This window comes from Musca autumnalis, unplaced genomic scaffold, assembly GCF_047663935.1.
Source record: "Musca autumnalis isolate F117 unplaced genomic scaffold, ASM4766393v1 scaffold_3, whole genome shotgun sequence".
Lineage (NCBI taxonomy): Eukaryota > Metazoa > Arthropoda > Insecta > Diptera > Muscidae > Musca > Musca autumnalis.
The window spans coordinates 253,641,709-253,662,297 of record NW_027411866.1 but is presented as its reverse complement, the minus strand read 5'-3'; the positions used below and the strand labels follow the sequence as shown (position 1 = coordinate 253,662,297).

The 20,589-nt window shown below is 36.6% G+C and overlaps 2 protein-coding genes across 3 annotated transcripts in view; both read right to left on the bottom strand.

The window, feature by feature from the left end:
* Positions 1–16,761, bottom strand: part of Bx (LIM domain-containing protein Beadex) — a 213,615-nt gene extending 196,854 nt beyond the window's left edge. Inside the window, exons 1-2 of the mRNA XM_073977956.1 lie at positions 16,419–16,761; positions 4–449 (exon numbers count right to left, since the gene is read on the bottom strand). Of these exons, the coding sequence (XP_073834057.1) occupies positions 4–363 (360 nt within the window). The 5' untranslated portion in view covers positions 364–449; positions 16,419–16,761. The remainder of the gene's footprint in view (positions 1–3; positions 450–16,418) is intronic.
* On the bottom strand, positions 580–16,560 carry HisRS (histidine--tRNA ligase). Of its 2 annotated transcripts, XM_073977952.1 has the most exons (7): positions 16,419–16,556; positions 2,583–2,949; positions 2,274–2,486; positions 1,988–2,209; positions 1,721–1,927; positions 1,061–1,660; positions 580–994 (listed from the first exon to the last, which is right to left on the bottom strand). In XM_073977952.1, the coding sequence occupies exons 2-7, from the start codon at positions 2,826–2,828 to the stop codon at positions 791–793; spliced, it is 1,692 nt and encodes a 563-aa protein (XP_073834053.1). In that variant the 5' UTR covers positions 2,829–2,949; positions 16,419–16,556; the 3' UTR covers positions 580–790. The 2 variants fall into 2 exon arrangements, with proteins under 2 accessions (XP_073834053.1, XP_073834054.1); XM_073977953.1 differs by lacking the exon at positions 2,583–2,949 and having other exon boundaries at positions 16,419–16,560.
* Positions 16,762–20,589: the final 3,828 nt, after the last annotated feature.

The window sequence follows — 20,589 nt, the reverse complement described above, 5'->3', positions numbered from 1 at the left end:
TACCTTGTTCATATTACCACCAGCCATATCATCATAGCCCATATTACTATAGTGAGTTGGAGCCATGTGATGGAGATGGTGATGATGTTGAGGAGGCGGCGGCGCTCCTGTTGGAGTCGTTGAATACGGTGACTGATGCTGCTGATGTTGTTGTTGCTGATATTCGTTGACATAATCGTTGTAAAGTTGCGCTGGTAGTTGGGGCATTTGGGGTGTAGGTGGCGGAGGCGGTTGCTGTTGTGTATCATACATGGAGGGAAGTTTTTTAGCTTTGGGTTTGCGGCCTCGACGCTTGCCCGGCTTTTTGGGTGCATTTAGGAGCATTGAAGCGTTTACAAAACTATTTACAAATAAATCGGGCATTGTTTGCTTTCAAATAAAGAAACACTTGTGGCAATGTCTATGATGCTGACGAGATGCTCTTGTTGTTGCTGTTCTAGTAAACAGATCTGTAAGAAAAATGGTAAAGCAAACAGAAAACCGCCATGGGATGTGTTTATCAACGGTATATTGATTGTAAAAGGTTGTAAAAAATATATTTAACCACCCTATTGTAAAAATGATTGAAATAAACTCAAGTTTTGGAGTATATTTTATATTCATGTATTTTTAAGCCTTTCTTCTTTTGCTTGTTCTTTTTTTCTGGGAATATCATTCTTAAAGCCTTGTCACATTATTCACATATAAATATCATTATTAAGTTATAATAAATTAAAAAAAGATAAGTCGGTTTGGTGAAATGCTTTGCTTCGTTATTTTGTGTGTGTGGGGGTTGTTGCCATGTAGGAGCTTAGCTACGCAACCTCTTTTTTATTTCATTGGCCAATTCAGCCACTGGAATCTCATCCTCTTTGCGTGTTGTCACCTCACGTAACTTGACAATGCCTTTTTCCAATTCAGAGTCACCAAAGACAACAGCCAGAGGAATTTGTTGTTCCTCACAATGCTGCAGTTGAGCCAAGAGTTTGGGATTAAGTTTGTAGGAATGTTCGGCCTAAAAATACAACAACGGAGAATTGTGATTTGTTTTCTAGTGGAAAGGTGTTACCAAGTAGTTTACCTTAATACCCTGATTCCATAAATCGTTGAGAATACTTAAACGTTTCTCATGCAAACCCTTGTGGGCCGAGGCCACATAAACTTCAATGTCATTGGTACGTTGTTTGACTCCCGATGCTGCAGTCTTGGCCTCTATGACGGAGAATATCCGCTCCACACCAATGGAAACACCCACACAGGGAACCTGTTTGCCTTTGGGATCAAACATACCAACCAAATTGTCGTAACGGCCACCAGCAGCCACCGAACCAACAGTACCTTGTTCCTCTGCAGCAGCAGCACCATTTGCCACAATTTTGGGTTCTTGCTTAAGTACACATTCATAAATAACACCGGTATAGTAGTCCAAACCACGGGCCAAACTTAAATCAAAACTAATTTTGTTTGCCAATCCCATGCTGTTGCAGTATTTCATGAGCAACTGCATGCCCTCCAGACCTTTCAATGCAGCTGGAACAGCCTTAAGTTTGGGGTCGGCCAACAATTTCTCCACCAATTCAGAACCACCATTTAACTGGACATATTCACCAATTTGATCTGCGGCAGCTGCATCTAAACCTTTCTCTTCGGTCATTTCACGACGCACTTCTGACCAGGGAGACTACAAATACAAATCACAGAATAAAAAATATCCATTTTTAATTTCCTAAAAGACCCATACTTTATCCAATTTATCCACAGCTGAGCATATGGTTCTGAATTTATCGGCTGGTACACCACATGCCTCAAACATGCCATCCAATAACTGGCGATGATTCAGTTTGATAACATAGTCTCCAATATCCAAGGTATCTAATACTTCGGACATAATTTTAATACACTCAGCATCGGGTAACATGGGATCAAAGCTTCCGGCAATATCGAAATCCTAAAATAATAATAAAATTTAGATTTTTCAATTTTGTCTCAATGTTTCCGCATCACTTACGCATTGATAGAATTCACGATAACGACCGCGTGTCATGGCCGGGTTATCTCTGCGATAAACTTTGGCAATGTGATAACGCTTAAGGCTGGAGATTTTATTCATGGCCAAATATCTAGCCAAAGGAACTGTTAAATCGTAACGCAGTGCAAGAATTTCACCACCCTGATCCTTGAGATCATAGATTAGTTTGGAATCTTCACCATATTTACCGGTCAAGACATCCTAAAAAAATTAAACAAACAATTAGCAACACATTTTCAATAAATTACACACAAAGCCAACTAACCTTCAATTCAAACACGGGTGTGTCTATGGCCTCGCCACCATGTTTTTTGAATACCCCAACGATTTTATTCAAGACATTTTGTCTCAACATCATTTGTTGGGGTCCATAATCTCTGGTACCCTTAGGTGTCTTTAGGGTGAATTTTTGATTTGTGGCTGGTTCATCACCCAGTTTGACCTTAAGAGCCAACAACTTGGCCACCTCCTCATCGATCTGCAAGACAAAACAGAAAACAAAAAACGGCCACATTTGTGTTCACCATCATTAGAAACTCTTTAAACAATAATATCAAAAAACATTAATGCTAACCTTGTCCAATTCCATTTGCCGATGTGTTATGGTACCACCACTACTACCACTACCAATTCCATCATCAGTATCATTATTATTGTTGCTTGTTTTCTTATTCTTTTGTATTTCCAGCCTACTTGTGGATGATGATGATGGATTTGTTTGTTGTGTTGTTGCCAGGAACCGATGGCAAGCACAACTGCTGGATTGTTTAAAACTATTTTGAACTAAACGAGTACTCAAAGCAATTCCGCCACGTAGCATTTTTATTTACTTATTTTAATTTGATAATTTTAAAATTTTCTTAAATTGTGTGTTATAATTTTGGTTACTTGTGAGGCGTAGTATGGAAGAAGAGTCTGAGTGTTTAAAGCTTTTTTTAGACCTAGACAACGACAACAACAATAATGAAACTGAATTAGAAGTGGTTGGAACGTTATATTGTTCTTTTTTTTTAATGGAGGGGTTTCTTTTTTAGACATATTTTTTGTAATGTGATTTTTAATATTTTAACTATTTTTTTTACTTTTTATGAACGAACACAACACTATTGTTAAACATGAAGATAAATATTAGGTAGATGCACAAATAAAACGATGCAAAATACATTTTTTACACAAAATGCAAAAATTACGTGTGTTAGTAAAATTAAATGAATTTATTATTTTTATTGGGTGTAATAAAAAGCTAAAGCTTGATGTTGTTAGTATGAGCTATAATTCTAAAAAAATATTGGTATATGTGTATGTACAAATCAATGCAAATATTTACAAATAATTAAGAAAATATTGACAATTCGCAATATTGTTTTTATCCATTTTAAGAGTAGTATTAAAAGAGTATATTAAACACAGAGATATATTTCTCAATAATATGTAAGAGAAATTGCGTTTAAATTTATTCTGCAATGATAAATCAGTTGTCTTTAATTCTGCCTAAAAATATGCTACACAAAATGTAATGATATGACACTAGTGAAAAAAATTCATAGTTATTTTAGAATTTTACAAGATATTCTGTCAGACTTAATGCATACATATCATTCCCACGAACATTCCCGAAGTGACTAGGAAGATGATGTGGAATCTCATTTTTAGCGCCAAGTCCGAAAAGCGTTCCTAACGACGCCGTTTGTAGAGAAGTTTTACATGGCAGAAATAAGCAGGAAATATTGTCTGCATAACTGTGATGATTTTTTCGCACCTGTGAAAAATCCGATGTTAACTGTCATGTTAACCATTACACCAAGAAGGCATACTAAGAAGTTATAATCTTCAGTAATTCTGGATTTCATATGGTGTCATGGAGGGATACCGTTTCTGTTTGGAGATTTCATCCGCAATGCGTTGGGTATACACGGAATCTCAATGGGAATGCTTAAGCAACTGCATGGACCCTGAGTCGAACTCACTACTGTCGCCAGTAGCGATGCACTACACCTCCCCATGATGAAAAGCAGTTTCCTAGTTGCCAAACATCAGGATGGATTCCGAAAAATGCATAGCAGAAGCCTGAACGTTAGAGTCAATAATGCCAATCGGCAACCATGCCATCTGTTCGTCCCTGCAGCTGGAGTTCCCCAAGGCAGGGTGATATCTCCGGAACTGTTTAACCTTTCTGAAATTTCACATCTTCCAGACGGCATAGAATTTATAATGTATGGGGATGATTGTACGATGTATTCGTCGGGTTCTGTCGTCGATGACACATGTGGTAACTTAAATATCTACATAGCTGATTTAGTTAAGTTCTTCCATTAGAGGAATATGAAAAAATCCGCCGCTATATCGACTGCTACACGGTTACCACATAGTCGCCCCGTAAGCCACTGTTGTTTGCGACAAGATCAGCAGAAGGTCCTCAAGTCGCTGCCGGTAGCGCTTGAGGTGCAGACAAAAAACCTTGTTGATCTTTTAACAAGCAACAGGCCGATCCGTGTTAAGCTATGCGGATCCAGTGTGGTATGGCAATGTTAGTGGAAAAATGTTCAAGCTTGCAGGTAGTGGTATTCTCTAAAGCATTTTGTGGTTACAACAAAAATGCTTATAATTTCGGTAACGAAATTTGTCGGTAAGTTAGCAACGAAAATAAAGTTGTCGCTAAGTCCTACCGATAACAACAGTGTTGTCAACTTTAAATTATACTTTTCATTCATAATATTGCGTTTTAATTTTACCGATTTTTGTCGGTAACCAAAAATCACGTTAGACAATCCCACTACAGACTGTCACTCTGAGGACTGCAGCATAGTAACTCCTCATAACATCAGTACACAGCGGATGCATTTATATGGGAAGATGTGACAAAAATGTTTCTAGGCGCGCTATTAATGTGAAGTATTCGATATTGCTTGCGGGTGAGCGAAATTAATTAAAACCACTAAATTTGCGTCTGTAAGTCCAAATTTTGATATTGTCCCTATATAAGGATTCCAAGCGATTTGAGGTGTTTTGAAAATTTAAAACCTGAAATTTGTCACTTTCAACGATTTTTTGTTAAAACTACTTTTTGAATAATCCTTTTTGTATAATCCAGAATTGCAATTGTTGAAGGTTTTTATGAGCACTTTTAGAGTATTTCGAGATTTCTCCTGGTAACCTCCCCTTCGATTCAAAGTATCTACAGACCACCCAAAAGGAAGTTTTATGTGCATGTCCGGATATTATCCCAGAATATATTTTGATCGAATGCTGCTATTGAGGAACTACTTCAAAGTACGGAGCATAGCAGTTGCGTCTGCAAGCTTCTGCAACCAAATACAATTGTTTTAGAGGATTGGTTTGATGGTATCTTTTTCGGAGGCAAGTCTATACTTCCTCAGATAAATTATTATTTATTTACTTTGCAATAAATATTCTAAAGCTGTGAAAAAAAAAACTTTGCTCGCCAACTAAAATGGCTTGTACGCAAGATAACTCTTGAAGGGAATAGTCGGTTTGTTTCAAACCTTAGCACATCGTAATAGTTATTCCAAAATTCCTTCAAATACGAAGATGCACTATAATGTTCGACTCCTTTCGCTACCTCCACACAATATATAAAATGCTGGGAACTGTTCGCGGATAGATTTTATCGTTTATTTCAAAGAGTTCTTGCGATTCTTCCCAGCAAAATAAATTGGAAGTAGTGCAATGTAGACTAGTTCTTTCACGGCATGTTTTTATGCAGTTCAAACGGAGTCGTGAAAAGGCACTCCATTCCTCACATTTTAACCGCATTTGGATGCAATCCAATGAATCACATCCATTTATCACATTTTAATAACATCCGGAGGCAGTTCAACGGAGTCGTGAAAAAGGCACTTCAATTCCTCACAATTTAACAGCATCCGGATGCAGTGCAAACGAAGTCGTGAAAAAGGCACTCCATTCACTACATTTTATTAGCAGTTGTTAGAGATCCCTACATGTATATAAATCAGTTTGTACATCTCTACAGGCAGCGGAATACATTTCCAAAAAGAGATAATCGTGTTAACATTTTCAAACATTTGTTAATACAAACTAAATAATATAATGGAGTACATGTTGGAGTACATGTCGAAATCTTAGCTGGTGATGGGAAGACAATATCAAACCCATTTAGCAGATGAAGCAAAAGCACTTAAGCTTGGATTAAATGAAGAGCGGAGGAAACACATGTGTGTGATTGAATTCAATAGAGAATTTTCATAATTTGTGTTAATTTAATAAAGTAATTAATATTTTTGTTTTACACAAATAATAAATGCATTTTATTTTGTTATTCAAAACACGTTCTCTGGACTGCCTCCTATTCTACCCCAAAGGGTCAGTTAAAATGCAATACCAAAGGGTCAGTTAAAATGCGGTGCAATGGAGTGCCTCTTTCCGGGGTCACTCCCTTGTAAAAATCATGAGTGAAAATGCATAATTTGATGCACTTCCAAATCACTTGTACATATCATTTAACTGCCTCTTTGGAGGCAAACTTTTCGCTGGGTTATTACGAGATAATGAAACAAAAGTTCCTTAAAAAAGTTACAGCTGCAAACAATAATAACATTTCTTTTTACTCTTAAACGAAATAATGGTTTTAGACACCACAAATGTTGAGACCAAATCAGTTTTAGACAATCGGGTTGGCTTAGCCATGTTCGTATATCGGTGTATGAGTGTGGGCACGATTTGGTCTAAACTTTGTGTAGCCTAATGTTTTTTCCAAACTAGGCTTATGTTCGAAACTGGACAACATCAGTTCACGTTTCAAAATAGCTCCCACATAACGGTTGGATTGCTAGAACTGAATGTGAAAAAGAAAACAACTTTAGCAAAAACAGAGGTGATTGTTGCTTGAAGACTTTGTAGAATAATAGCATAAGTCTAAAACTTATAAACGATGCAAATTTTGGGTGGGGGTTAGTCTTGGAGCGTAGGTGGTTAATTTGGCTGGGTTTTTGAAAATTGGTAGTAGAAGGGTTACGAAAAGTACTTAAATATACTAAAATTTGTACTACTTGAGTGACTTATTGGTAATGAAAGTCAAGGCAAAACGTCTCAATCTAGAATCTTGAAATTCTGAGTGATGGTACCCATTCAAGTGTTTTCGTAAGAGGAAAGTACTAAAATGTACAAAAAATTTACCTTTCGCCGCAGCCGAAAATTTTGATGTTCTGGTGAGGGATTGAACCGCAGACCATCTGAGTGCAAGGCGGACGTTCTTACCCCCGCACCACAGTGGTTCCCAGTACTGGTGGTTTGTGGACGATAAATGTAAAATAATAAAATTTATTATCTATGTCACTGACTGTGTGTATGGTTGAGGTACACGAACAAAATGACCATCGTGATAGATATGTTTATGTTTGTTGACAAAAGTTGTTAACAGAACTCTGAATGGCCAACCTTCTATAGGCCTTGTTTGTATTTTTTCAAATACGAACTTTAGGAAGTTAGGCATCGATATAAATTAAAAATTTCAATGTTAATTCAATGTTAAAATGTTAATTTCAAAATAAAATTTTATTTACCCAAATAAGCACCCAAAAAGAAATTTATCGTGTATTTACGTGGTATTTACCCATCCTTTTGGAAAAAACCGGGTAGAATCCTATCTATACCAATGTATATGTATATTCGATACTCTGTACTTAATAAGGGAGCAATTTGTTCTGTTCTACTATTTATTAAATTTTGACTGTTGTTAATTGTTCAATAAATAATAATAGTAGATTCTGAAACAGGGCAAATATGATAATAATATATGTATTTCAATTTTAAGTACATCTCAAATTATTTTATAAATCATTATAACAGATAATCCAGCTAGAGTTACTTTTTGCAATAGGATTTTTTTGGCAGATCACGTGTGAGTCGTGTAATGCCGTCTTGTTATTTTTGTTTAGTATTTTTTGGGATTTCATCATGGAAAGACTTACGCCTGAACAACGTTTACAAATCGTTCAACTTTACTACGAAAATTCACCTTCTGTGAGGAATGTGTTTCGTGCACTGTTTGCTCAGCGCTGAGGTCCATTTCTGGATTAATGGGTATGTAAAGACGCGAAATTGCCACATTTGTCCTGGGTTACACTAGGTGGTTTCATTGAAACAATTTCATGAAATCCAGGGTTCCTAGGTCGATTTCCATACTAGTTTAAAATCATGAAGTTACTGTAGTGGGGAACTTGATTTAAGAATCGCTAAAAGTTTCAATGAAACCACTCTAGTGTGACCTTCGACTTTGGGAGGAAGAGTAACCTAAAGGTATGCAAAAGCTGTCGCTTCATTCGGAAAAAACAACGGTTTAGTGTGGTTTGTGGCCTATCGGTTCATAATTAATCGAAAATGATGCCTGTTGAAATGTAACCGTCAATGGCGACCGTTATCGTTCCATTATAACCGACTATTTGATGCCGAAATTGAAGCTCAGGATTCAGCGACATTTGGTTTCAACAAGACGGCGCCACTTCCAACACTTCGTATCAAATCAATCGATTTTTTTAAAGAACACTTTGGTGAGCAAATAGTTTCACGTATTGGGCCGGTTGATGGGACACCAAGATTGTGTCATTCTAGCAGGCCTGTGCGGCTCGCATGGCTTCTCTCCAGCAGATTTAGGGAGTTTTTGACCCGGGCTGCCTTTACAGACCCTCCCTGGTTGAGCTCCCTTAACTGGCTGTCGAGCGGCCATTTTTGCATACGATGCCGGTCGACTATCAGACTGGCGATCACCCAACCTCTTAGCATCTGGATGCGGGTCCTCAGAAGAGCTCACTCTCTTCATACAAGATTGTAGTGAAGAGGTTGTCTTCTGACCGCTGGCCAGTTTTGAGGTTGATGGACCTTCAGTCCCATCAATCACCCGACCTCCAGCAGAGCCAGTTTTCTCTTCCGGTCCGTTTTTATACCCTCCACTATAGGATGGGGTTATATTAAGTTTGTCACTACGTTTGTAACTACTCGAAATAATCATTGTAGACCTCACAAACTATATACATTCTTGATCAGCGTGCAATTCTACATCGATATAGCTATGTCCGTCCGTCTGTCCGTCTGTGGAAATCACTATAGCGTCCGAACGGATTGACGTAGGTGGATGAAATTTTGGGAAAATCTATTATATGTACGTAGGACTTTTGGTATTGAAAGCGGGCTATGTAGATCCACGCTTTCGTATAGCCCCCATACAAAATGACGCGTGACGCGTCGTCGTTTTAAGGTATTTTTAAGATATTTGTCCCATTTAACCACCGAATTGGTTGTAATTTGGTATTTTGTGCCTCCGGAGACCAAAAAACATTCCTACCAAAGATGGTTTATATAGGTCCACGTTTTGGTATAGCCCCCATATAACGCCCCGTATAAAGTACGCGTCATATTAATATATTTTGAATGTATTAGTCCCATTTGACAACAGAATCGGTTGTAGCTTTGTATTTTGTGTTTCTAGAGGGTGACGTAGGGGATGAATGATACCAAGCAACGGTCTTGACCGGCTTTAACATGGCAAAGCCCAGGATTTATCTTGGTCCCTCTTTCATCTCAAGTGGACACTGACCTCCCCGTGGTGTCACCTGGGGAACTGCCTTTAACACCCGTTAAAGGTAGTGAGCTAACATGTGCCGCGCGTTCACCCATAAGAACGTTAAAAACTTGGGTTTGGGCGTCGGGTTAGTAACCCTACCCTAGAAAAAACATCCTACAATGAAAAAACGAAAGAAAAGAAAAACAAACCCCTCTAAAGTTGACGAACCCCGCAAACGTTTTAAGGACCATGATCTGCGAATCTGCACGTGGAATGTTCGCACTCTTTATAGAGAAGGTGCAGTCTTCGCATTGGCAGACGTACTTGAAAAGTACAAGGCCGATATTACTGCCACACAGGAAATACGATGGATTGGGAAACGCGTCACAACAACACCTAAAGGTGACGCACTGTATTATAGCTGCCATGACGTAAAGCATGAGTTTGGTTGCGGATTCGTAGTTAGTCGGAGACTAAAACATCTGGTATCCAGCTTCACCCCAGTGAATGAAAGACTTGCTGCAATTCGAATAAAAGCTAAATTCTTCAACATCAGCTTTATTTGTGCTCATGCTCCCACTGAAGAAAAGGACGAACAGACCAAAGATATATTTTACGAGCGCTTAGAAGAAACATATGACCGTTGCCCTGCCCATGACATTAAAATCATTCTAGGCGATTTTAATGTCAATATTGGAAAGGAGAATATCTTTGGCCCAACAGTCGGGAAATTCAGTCTCCACAGTGAAACATCTGACAATGGTATGAGGCTGATAGACTTTGCAGCTGCAAAAAACATGGTAGTTAGCAGTACCAGATTTAATCATCTCGATATTCATAAGGGCACCTGGCTGTCTCCAGATCAAAGAACAAGTAATCAAATTGATCATGTTGTAATAGATGGAAGACATTCATCCAGCGTGTTGGATGTACGATCGTTCCGAGGCGCAAACATTGATTCGGACCACTACCTTGTTGCAGCAAAGGTACGTACCCGTCTAAACGTTGCAAATAAAGCACGAACAGACTCAACGCGGAAGTTGGACATCGATAGGTTGCAAACACAACAGATAGCCACAGCATATTCCACTCAACCAGCCCAATTGCTTAACGCGAGCACTCCTTGTCCCGATAACATAACAACACAATGGCAACATATTGCCCACTCCATGCAAACAGCCGCAAAATCCATACTTGGATTCCAGAGACCTCCACAAAGGAATTTATGGTATGACCAGGAGTGTCGTGCTGCTACCGAAGAGAAAAATGCGGCATATAGAGCTACTTTACAATCAGTAGCAACGCGTAGCGCGCGAGAGAGATATCGAAAGGAAATAAGACTGTATGCTCAAACTATAGGGGCATAATTGCCTATAAGATAGTGTCAGGGATATTGTGCGAACGACTAAAGCCAATGGTCAACGAAATAATTGGACCATACCAATGTGGTTTTAGACCTGGCAAGTCCACCATTGACCAGATATTTACCCTGCGGCAAATCCTAGAGAAGACCCAAGAGATGCAGATCGACATATTTCACCTTTTTGTCGATTATAAAGCAGCATTCGACAGTCCCCTCCGATCGAAGGTATTCCACGCAATGTCTGAATTTGGTATCCCCGCAAAGCTCATCCGGCTTTGTAAGATGACTTTAACTGATACTAGGTCCTCAGTTAAAATTGGAAAGAACCTCTCCGAAGAATTTTGTACCAAAAGAGGTTTCTGACAAGGAGACAGCCTTTCGTGTGACCTATTCAACATTTTGCTGGAAAAGGTAATACGAGATGCAAATGTCAAAAGAAATTGCACAATTTACACCAATAGCCACATGTTAGTTGTCTATGCTGATGACATAGACATCATGGGACGATCAGTAAAGGAAGTAACTGATACCTTTAGGAAGGTCGAAGCAGAATCTGCGAAAGTGGGTCTGGCGGTATACGGCGAAAAGACCAAATTGATGGTGTCGACGCGCAAAGCGTCCATAGAGCTCGGACCAACTGTAGAAGTTGGTACCTACAATTTTGAGGTAGTTAAAGACTTCGTCTACCTCCTCACTGCCATAAACACAACAAACAACATCAGTTGTGAAATAAGAAGAAGAATTGTATTGGCCAACAGATGCTACTATGGTCTAAGTAAGCAATTTAAAAACAAAGCAAAAAAAAAAAATAAAAAAATAAAAAAAAATAACACTATACAAAACGCTGATACTACCCGTGCTAATGTATGGCTCCGAGGCATGGGTACTTGCGCAAGCAGATAAGGCAGTGCTTGGTGTGTTTGAGAGGAAAATTCTTCGAAAGATCTACGGGCCGATTTGCGTTGACGGGAATATCGACGTCGTATGAACCACGAGCTATATAAGCTATACAAAGACATGAATATAGTTAAACGTATCGAGATGCAACGATTGCGTTGGCTAGGCCATATCATGAGAATGAGCGATGATGAACCCGCTAAAAAGGCGTATGAATACATGCCACATGGCGGTGCACGCAGAATCGGCAGGCCTAAGCTTCGATGGAGCAAACAAGTGGATGAAGAAATGGAAAGGCGCGGTATTCTAAAAAGTCAAGCGAAAAACAGAGAGGAATGGAGATCTTTTCTTAGTTCGGTCTATGGAACAAATGTTCTGTAATGGGCCAACTAAGTAAGTAAGTAAGTTTCCAGAGGCTAAGAAACATTTCTACCATAAAACGTTTATATAGGTCCACATTTTGATATAGCCCCATAAGACGATATCTCCCGATTTTCGGTATTTTGAAGGTTTTGGCCTCATTATCACACCGAGATGGCTGAAATTTAGTATTTAGCGTTCGTTGGGGGTATGAAACTTTCCCCCAGAAATTTGTAGGTATAGGTCCACGCCATCATATAGCCCCCATAGAATACACTGTGAGGTTTCGATGCATTGTGTCGCTTATTCGCGATATTAGGTCTGTACGATAGCTTTCCCAGCAATAATTACTCTTCAAGTTCCAGCAACTCGACACATAAGATGCCTGGCATTCTTGCTTAAGTCATATTTGGTAAATGAATAAAGACCAAGTTCGACCTACTAATTCAAACGTGATTTTATCAGATAAGACATCAGCAAGAATGCCATGCTTCTTATGTGTCGAGGCCTTTAAGGCCTGCGTACATAAGCTGCTTTGCCTGGTTGCCTTGCTTTCCTGCTTCATTTTTGACATAATAAAAATAAAAGAATAAAGGAGGACGAGCAAATTTCGAACTGGGTTTCCCCTTTTTTTCTTTTATCAGAAGCAAGCAACGATGCAACGAGGCGAGGCAGCTTATGTACGTAGGCCTTTAGAAACTAAAAAATTTGAAACTGTGAAATTTTCTTGGTCGAAAATGTGAACATTTCAACTTGTTGATATTGAACAGTTGATTAAAAGTCAGCTGGCAAAACCTACAAATTTTTAGTGGAAAAAATTTCCATGCAAAAAATTGCAGGTTTTCTGCCACAGAACTCTCCAAACTCGCTCTGTTTCACTGAACAATTTTAACATCATTCAGTAAAATTTTGTACGAATTTGTACAAATTTTTGTGTTATCGTACGACCAAGGCACATTGAATAAGGTAGCCGATTCGGCAAATAGCAACAACAAAAACATATTGTTGTACACATTAAATGTCAAAATTTGTTATGTTTTAGTATGAAGAATTGTTGTTGTATGGTTGTTTACAACAACTTTTTGACATTTCATGTTCAATCAGCTGGTGTGAATGGGCTACCTTAATCAATTTGCCTTGGTACAGACCTATTTTTGAGTCTTTTTAATATAATATTAATAATTTTTAATTTTTGCATTCATTTTTTTTTTATCGTTAAATTTTCGCACAAGCAACGCATTTTTCGGTTACAGACAAAAATCGGTCAATTTAAAAAGCAAGTTATGAATGAAAATTACCAATAAATGTTTCGAATTTCATGAGTAGACTCTATTACATTTTGAAAACCAAATTTATAAATGCTCTGTTCCAGAACCTGCAAGAATCTACTAGTTTTTACTACGATAACAATTTTTCATTTATGTTATCGAATAAAATAGTAAAAAATAGTAGATTCTTGCAGTACTGGAACAGACCATATATGTAAAAATACAGCTGATTTTCACTTCTATGCCTGTTCCATAACCTGCAAGAATCTAGTTTTACTATTTTTTTCGATTTATCCAAAACATGTGCTCTGTTCCAGAACCTGCAAGAAGCTAAAATTTTTTACTACGATAACAATTTTTCCTTTAATTAAAAATTAGCAGATTCTTGCAGTTCTGAAACATACCACTACTTTATATAAATGTGCCTAGCCTGGTATTTACCTTTTGGTTTGTTCCAGTACTCCAAAATCCACTTTTTTTTAATATATATTTTTTCTTTTCAATAACATAAAGGAAAAAATGTTATCGCAGTAAAAAATAGTAGGATCTGGAACAGAGCATATGTTTTGGATAAATCGAAAAAATAGTAAAAACTAGTAGATTCTTGCAGTACTGGAACAGACCAATTATGTTCGATAGAATTGGTATTGTGGGTATCGAAATGCTTGTGAAAAAAAATTTAAAAATAGATTTGATAGAAGGCGCGAAAAACGATTAGCTGCTATGCTGTTTGAAAGAAACGTGAAAATTGCTCATTGGTTTTCCTTTTTATTTGACAAAAGGCAATTGATTTTTAACATCGTTGCCATATTGAAATTGCGAAATTCAGGTTAAATTCAGTTTGATTTTGTGCATTAAATGGTCTGTTCCAGAACTACTAATCTTTACTATTTTTCCCGATAACGTAAAGGAAAAATGTAATCGAAGTAAAAACTAGTAGCTTCTTGCAGGTTCTGGAACAGAGCAATAAATGTAGATAATTTTCAAATTAAATTGAATTAAGGCTGTTAATGCAAATTAAGACTGCGCCTGTCTGTCTAGGCTATAGAATTATATTCACATTAACAAATAAGAATGGAAGTGTTTTTAAATATTGATACTCTATGGGCCATTATTACATGTGTTCTTTTACTATCTGATGGATTTGAAAATGCAAAATAAACTAATTTGGAGGCATTAAAAATATAATTTTTACATTGAAGGTTAATGCCAAGAATCTCCTCTATGAATTCCAATCATCACTTTTAACTGTAAGTACACCGGAACGCTATAAATCTGTTCGGTAAATCCAAAATATAACAAAAGAAGACTTATAATAATGGGGGTATAATATATTCAAACACTCAATATAATTAAAATATAACACCCTGGAGGTGGGAATAATACTGTGGTCGTGGGTAATAACACAATTAACCTAATGTTATGAAAACTGCCAAAATCCCAAACATTGTATTTATAATAACTTTTATCTAAATATTATTCTATTCGTCTCCTCTGGTGCCAGATCTGCTAGATCATGATTGTGATTCGAAATATAAAGAGCCAACCTTAAATTAGATTTCTTCCAAAAGAATACAAATTTTAAGATCACTTAGACTTCTGCATACATTTGTTCACACATTCGAGTTCATTGAATTTGGAGTTTAAATAGTTTGGTGCTCTTAGATATTTCAAAAATAAATGCAATTCCATCTGCAGTTTATATCAACTTCAGTCATTCACTTAGGCTACTAATAATATCGACTTCAAGGCCAACCATAAACCCCACATAAGAACAAACGATACCAATGACATTTCTAGCAGTGGTACTAGCAACAGTGTCAACAGAAATGAAAATGACACCACCACTACCCCCAAAACGCACATGGTTGGGTTTACGCATAAGAAAAGGAAACATCTAAAGGATGGCGGTGTCTTGTTTGTTTTTATTATACTGGCTGGGTTGGTTGGCTACATGTAAACAGGTAAGCATAAAAAACAAATAAACAACAGCTGATTTTTAACGCGGAAAAACCCCTACATACTTTTTCCTGTAGCCAACAACAAAAAGCCGACAATTGAAAAATGCCAACAAGACATTCAATTCATCTATAAACAAAGAAACAGGTTTTCATTTCTTATTGGAGTTGGATTTGAAATGTTGAGTGATTGTGGGTCAAATATTCAAAATTGCAAAAAACAATGGTACATAAAAACGAAATGAAGCAATATGATTGGCAAAAACTGAACTACAGTACAATGTGAAAGTTAAAGAGTTGTACACTAAGCTTTGCTCTAAATATGTGGTTTGTTGTGAATGCATAGGTAAATTGTTTGAGGAGTAATGAAGGTGGTTGGTGGGGGTAGTTGGCGGCGTTGTGCTGCAAATACTGCTAGGAGTAGATGACTCAAACAACAAAAATCAAATAAACGAAACAAATGAGAATCAATTACGCTCTATTGTGATGGGGGGCTGATGAAATCTACAAGTCTTTGGGATGATGATCTCTATATGCTTATGTACGGGGGTGGTGTCGATGGGGTTATGTATGGGATGTATGGGGGGCTCAAGAAAACAGAAAACCAAAATAGTTACATATACAAAAAAAGTCTCATCACGAATTTAAAAATTTGAAGTTTTTCTTTAAACTTTATGATACATACACTTTTCAAAAATGTGAAACATACAGAGACGCGCACACAAACCAACCAACATACAAAACATATGTACTTTTACTCTGAGGAGTTAGGTACATACATTGGTTAGTGCCATCGTCGTGTCCATACGTGTAATAGGCAAATATACAAAGTGGTTAGTAATGATTCCTAAATTTTGAGATACTCCAACAAAATTTGTTACTCAATACCTTCTGTATTTGCTTTGGTTAGTTGATACAAAACATGCGAATGATTTAACTCCTCCATCTCCACCATCATGTACTTGTCATATTTTCTTTTTTCTTTTTTTAACAAATGATTGTTACATCCTTTGATGGAACGTACCTTATCTTTAGATTCCTTGGCCGCCTTTAATTTTCGCACCAAATCACCTTGCAATTTAATTTCTTCCAAAATTTGTTCACGCGTTTCACTCATTCCTAAATACCAACAAAAAAAGTTTCAAGCGAAAGAACACGAACAGACAAATTCACACACAAGTTTTTAATTCAACACTTTTTGAATATGGATTTCAAGTCTGCCGCTTGCTAGACACTGTGGCGGATGCAAGTTTTTGTTAGATTTTGTTAATTTATTTATTAAAAAGGACTTTCCACAATAGTTTTTAACTTTGTTTCAGCCAGATTTTTACACGCGTACCGTTTCTGCAGATAAAAACTTGGTTAATAATCTTCTTCTTCTTGCTTTCAGGGTTATATAAATCGAAAATGACACAACTAACCGATAAAATTATCGGATTTTTGCGTTCCAATTACAGTCAGTTCTGCATACAATTCACTTCATATATAAGGAACTGTTTTCACACAAAATATATATACATACATATATTTTTTTACAAAATAAGTATGAAAATATATAATAAAAATAAGTAATTAAAAATAAAATTTAGAATAAAAATAAATAATTAATCACATTTATAATTTATACTTCCAGTTTTTTTAAGTAATTAATAACAATTATAATTTATGCTTCCAGTTTTTTGACGGTTCCGGAACTTTTCCTTCTTGTACCTTTTAAAAAATGTGTTTGTGAAAATTGTGATTTTTGCAGCCTGTATGATTTTTTTATTCATTAGTCTCGGGCCACACTAGAGAAATTTCAATGAAATTTTGACATAAAACTTTGCATTTTTGGGAAAAATTCATAATTTCAAGAAACTAGTGTACATTGTTTCATGTGCTCTGCAATTTTGCTTTGTTGCAATATTCGTATGAAACAAACAGACAGTTTTATTTGACATTTTCTTTTACTTTCATGAAAAAAAAATTCAGTGAAATTACTCTTAGTGTGGCCCGGGACTTAAGGCCTGCGTACATTAGCAGCCTTGCCTGATTGCCTTGCTTTCCTGCTTCATTTCTGACATAATAAAAATAAAAGAATAAAGGCCTGCGTACATAAGCTGCCTTGCCTGCTTACCTTGCTTGCTTCTGATAAAAGAATAAAAAAGAAAAGGGCAACCCAGTTCGAAATTTCCTCGGCCTTCTTTATTCTTTTATTTTTATTATGTCAAACATGAAGCAGGAAAGCAAGGCAATCAGGCAGAGCAGCTTATGTACGCAGGCCTTAAAGAAGGCCGAACAAATTTCGTACTGGGTTGCCCTTTTCTTTTTTATTCTTTTATCAGAAGTAAGCAAGGTAAGCAGGCAAGGCAGCTTATGTACGCAGGCCTTTAAACGTTAATACAAAGGAAGCCTTAAAGGCCTGCGTACATAAGTAGCCTTGCCTGCTTACCTTGCTTACTTCTGATAAAAGAATAAAAAAGAAAAGGGCAACCCAGTTCGAAATTTCCTCGGCCTTCTTTATTCTTTTATTTTTATTATGTCAAAAATGAAGCAGGAAAGCAAAGCAATCAGGCAGAGCAGCTTATGTACGCAGGTCTTTATGTACTCACCCCTTTATATACCTATTATACATGTATTGTTAGATAAAAGTACTATTTAAAAAGACTATTTTATATTTACATATTATAAATACAGCAAATATAATTCAATTAAAATTTTATTTGTTTGTCCCCTTAGTCCCGGTCCACACTAGAGCGATTTCAATGAAAAATTTCATGAAATTATGCGTTCGTAGATTGAGTTCCCTACTACAGCAATTTCATAAAATTACTTTAGTATGGAAATCGATGTAAGAACGCCTAATTTCTAAAATTATTTTATTGAAATCGCTTTAGTGTGGACCGCGACTTAACATAAACGCGGTGTATGAAACATATACTATGTTTACATTTACGAAATCCACTCGATTTCATCTGTCAATTCCTTTGTGTATACGTCAAATGAAAACTCATCTGAAATAGATTGGATTTCATTTGACGTTTGAGCAATGGAATTGACAGTTGAAACCGAGTGGAATTCGTAAAAGTAAACATAAGCTTCGTTCCACTGATAAAACTGTCAAAAGACCAAACTGTCGTATGTGAGTTCCACATAATCAATATTCCGAAATGTACGGGAACGAAAAAATTGCAGAAACGTCAATAAAACTGCATCAAATGTCAAAGTCGGCCTATCAGCCAATCAGAAGCCGACAAACCTGCTGCACATTTTTGCTCGGTCAAATTTGTCATGTAAAAAGTTTCTAAAGAGAAAGCTATTCAGCGCCATATGTGTTCAAAAAGAAGTAAACATTGTGCAACTTTTTTGGTGTACGGGAACGCATTTTGGAGAAAAATGTGCAAAATGTGTAAAAACTTTTTAGTTCTGGAACGAAGCTATAGTAATACCCAGCAAAAAATTTTGGAAGTTGTGCATGTGGAGTTATGATTTCACTACATCCTTCGGTGCAGTCCACACATAGTTATGAAAAATGCACTCCGTTGGATACATTTTATATGCACTTGCTTAATGATTCCTACAGACTATGAAAATTTTCATTAACATGACAGTGAGTTTATAGGTAAGAGGTGTGAAGGGGGTGAAACTCTGTACACAAGGTTCTGTAATCTGAAATTATTCTTTGTGTTTAAATTCGTAACTCTCAAACCAATGCAAAGGAATCAAAACATATGATTTCATATACATACATATGTGTGTAGACGTGAATGGAAGCAAAAACTAAAAGTCGTATGGACTTTGAAAAATATAAAGGATATCGTAAGGATAAAATAAGCTCATACGACATTGATGGCCCACTAAACAATTCTTAACAATTCTTCTTAAGGGGTGTTTACATTATCTATGAATGACATATGAGATGTCAAATTTGCTACCTGTGAATGTTGTACACATAAGCTCTGTTCCTTTACGTACAAGAATCTTCAAGTTTCACCACTTTTTACTCGAAAAGCATTCCTTTACTTCTGACACCATACAATTCATATGGGAGCAGTTTACAACTTTTACTACTTTTGCCGGTTTTACCACTTTCAAAAGTAAAGGAACAGACCAATAGTGTGACCAGTAGGAAAATTTTCATCTATCAAAATGATGTGGCAACTCATATGTACATTTTTCATTTAGGGAGCGCTCTATTCGGCCATGTATTTTCGTATGCAGTTGAGAAATTAATTGTTAGAAGAAAACAATTTTACAATAATATGAAGGAAATAGGTAAAGAAAACGAAAATGTGAGTGCGATTAAAGTTTTTAATAATTGCTTTGTTCCAGAACCTGCAAGAAGCTACTATTTTTTACTACGATAACATTTGGTTTGTTACAGTACTGCAAGAATCTACTAATTGTTACTATTTTTTCCGATAGCATAAAGGAAAAACTGTTATCGTAGTAAAAAATAGTAGCTTCTTGCAGGTTCTGGAACAGAGCAATTTTTTCCTTTATGTTATCGGAAAAAATAGTAAAAATTAGTAGATTCTTGCCGTACTGGAACAGACCAAAAATAAATTGTGTTATTTGTGTGATTTATATTTTGTGGTCATATGAAATTGTATGCCGGTGTGAACGCAAAAACTAAAAATGGTATGAACTTTGACAAACATAAAGGATGTCAAATGGATAAAAGAAGTGACAGCTCATATGACATTAGCTTTGTTCCTTTACTTTTTTAATGGTAAGGGTGGTAAAAGAGAAAAGTGTCAAAATTGCTCTCTCATGAACATTTTTACCAGAAAAGTAAAGGAACGGAAAAATTGTAGATCTGGCAGCAATGTCAAAAAGAAACATAAAAAAATCAATTTTCGTCTTTTATTTCACAGTTTTTAATTTAGTTTTGTCAGCATTCGACTTTTTCTTCTGTTTTTCGTCCAGTTTCGTCGTTAATCTCCAAACAAAAGTCGAAAAATCAGTTCTGCCATTTTTACCTGCAGAAATTTTGCTGGTAGCCCTTGGTAGAAGAGAAAGCGATTTTCGCTCTCTCTCTCCACTCTCACTCTCTTAAAAATTGCTTCCAGTTTTGCCACTTTTCGGGGTTAAGGAACGCTTTGCAGGTTAAAAATGGTAACAAATGGTTAAAATGGTAACTTCAGGTAAGTAAAGGAACACAGCTATTGATAGATAGATAGTGTAAACACCCCTTCAATGCGATTATGGCCCCG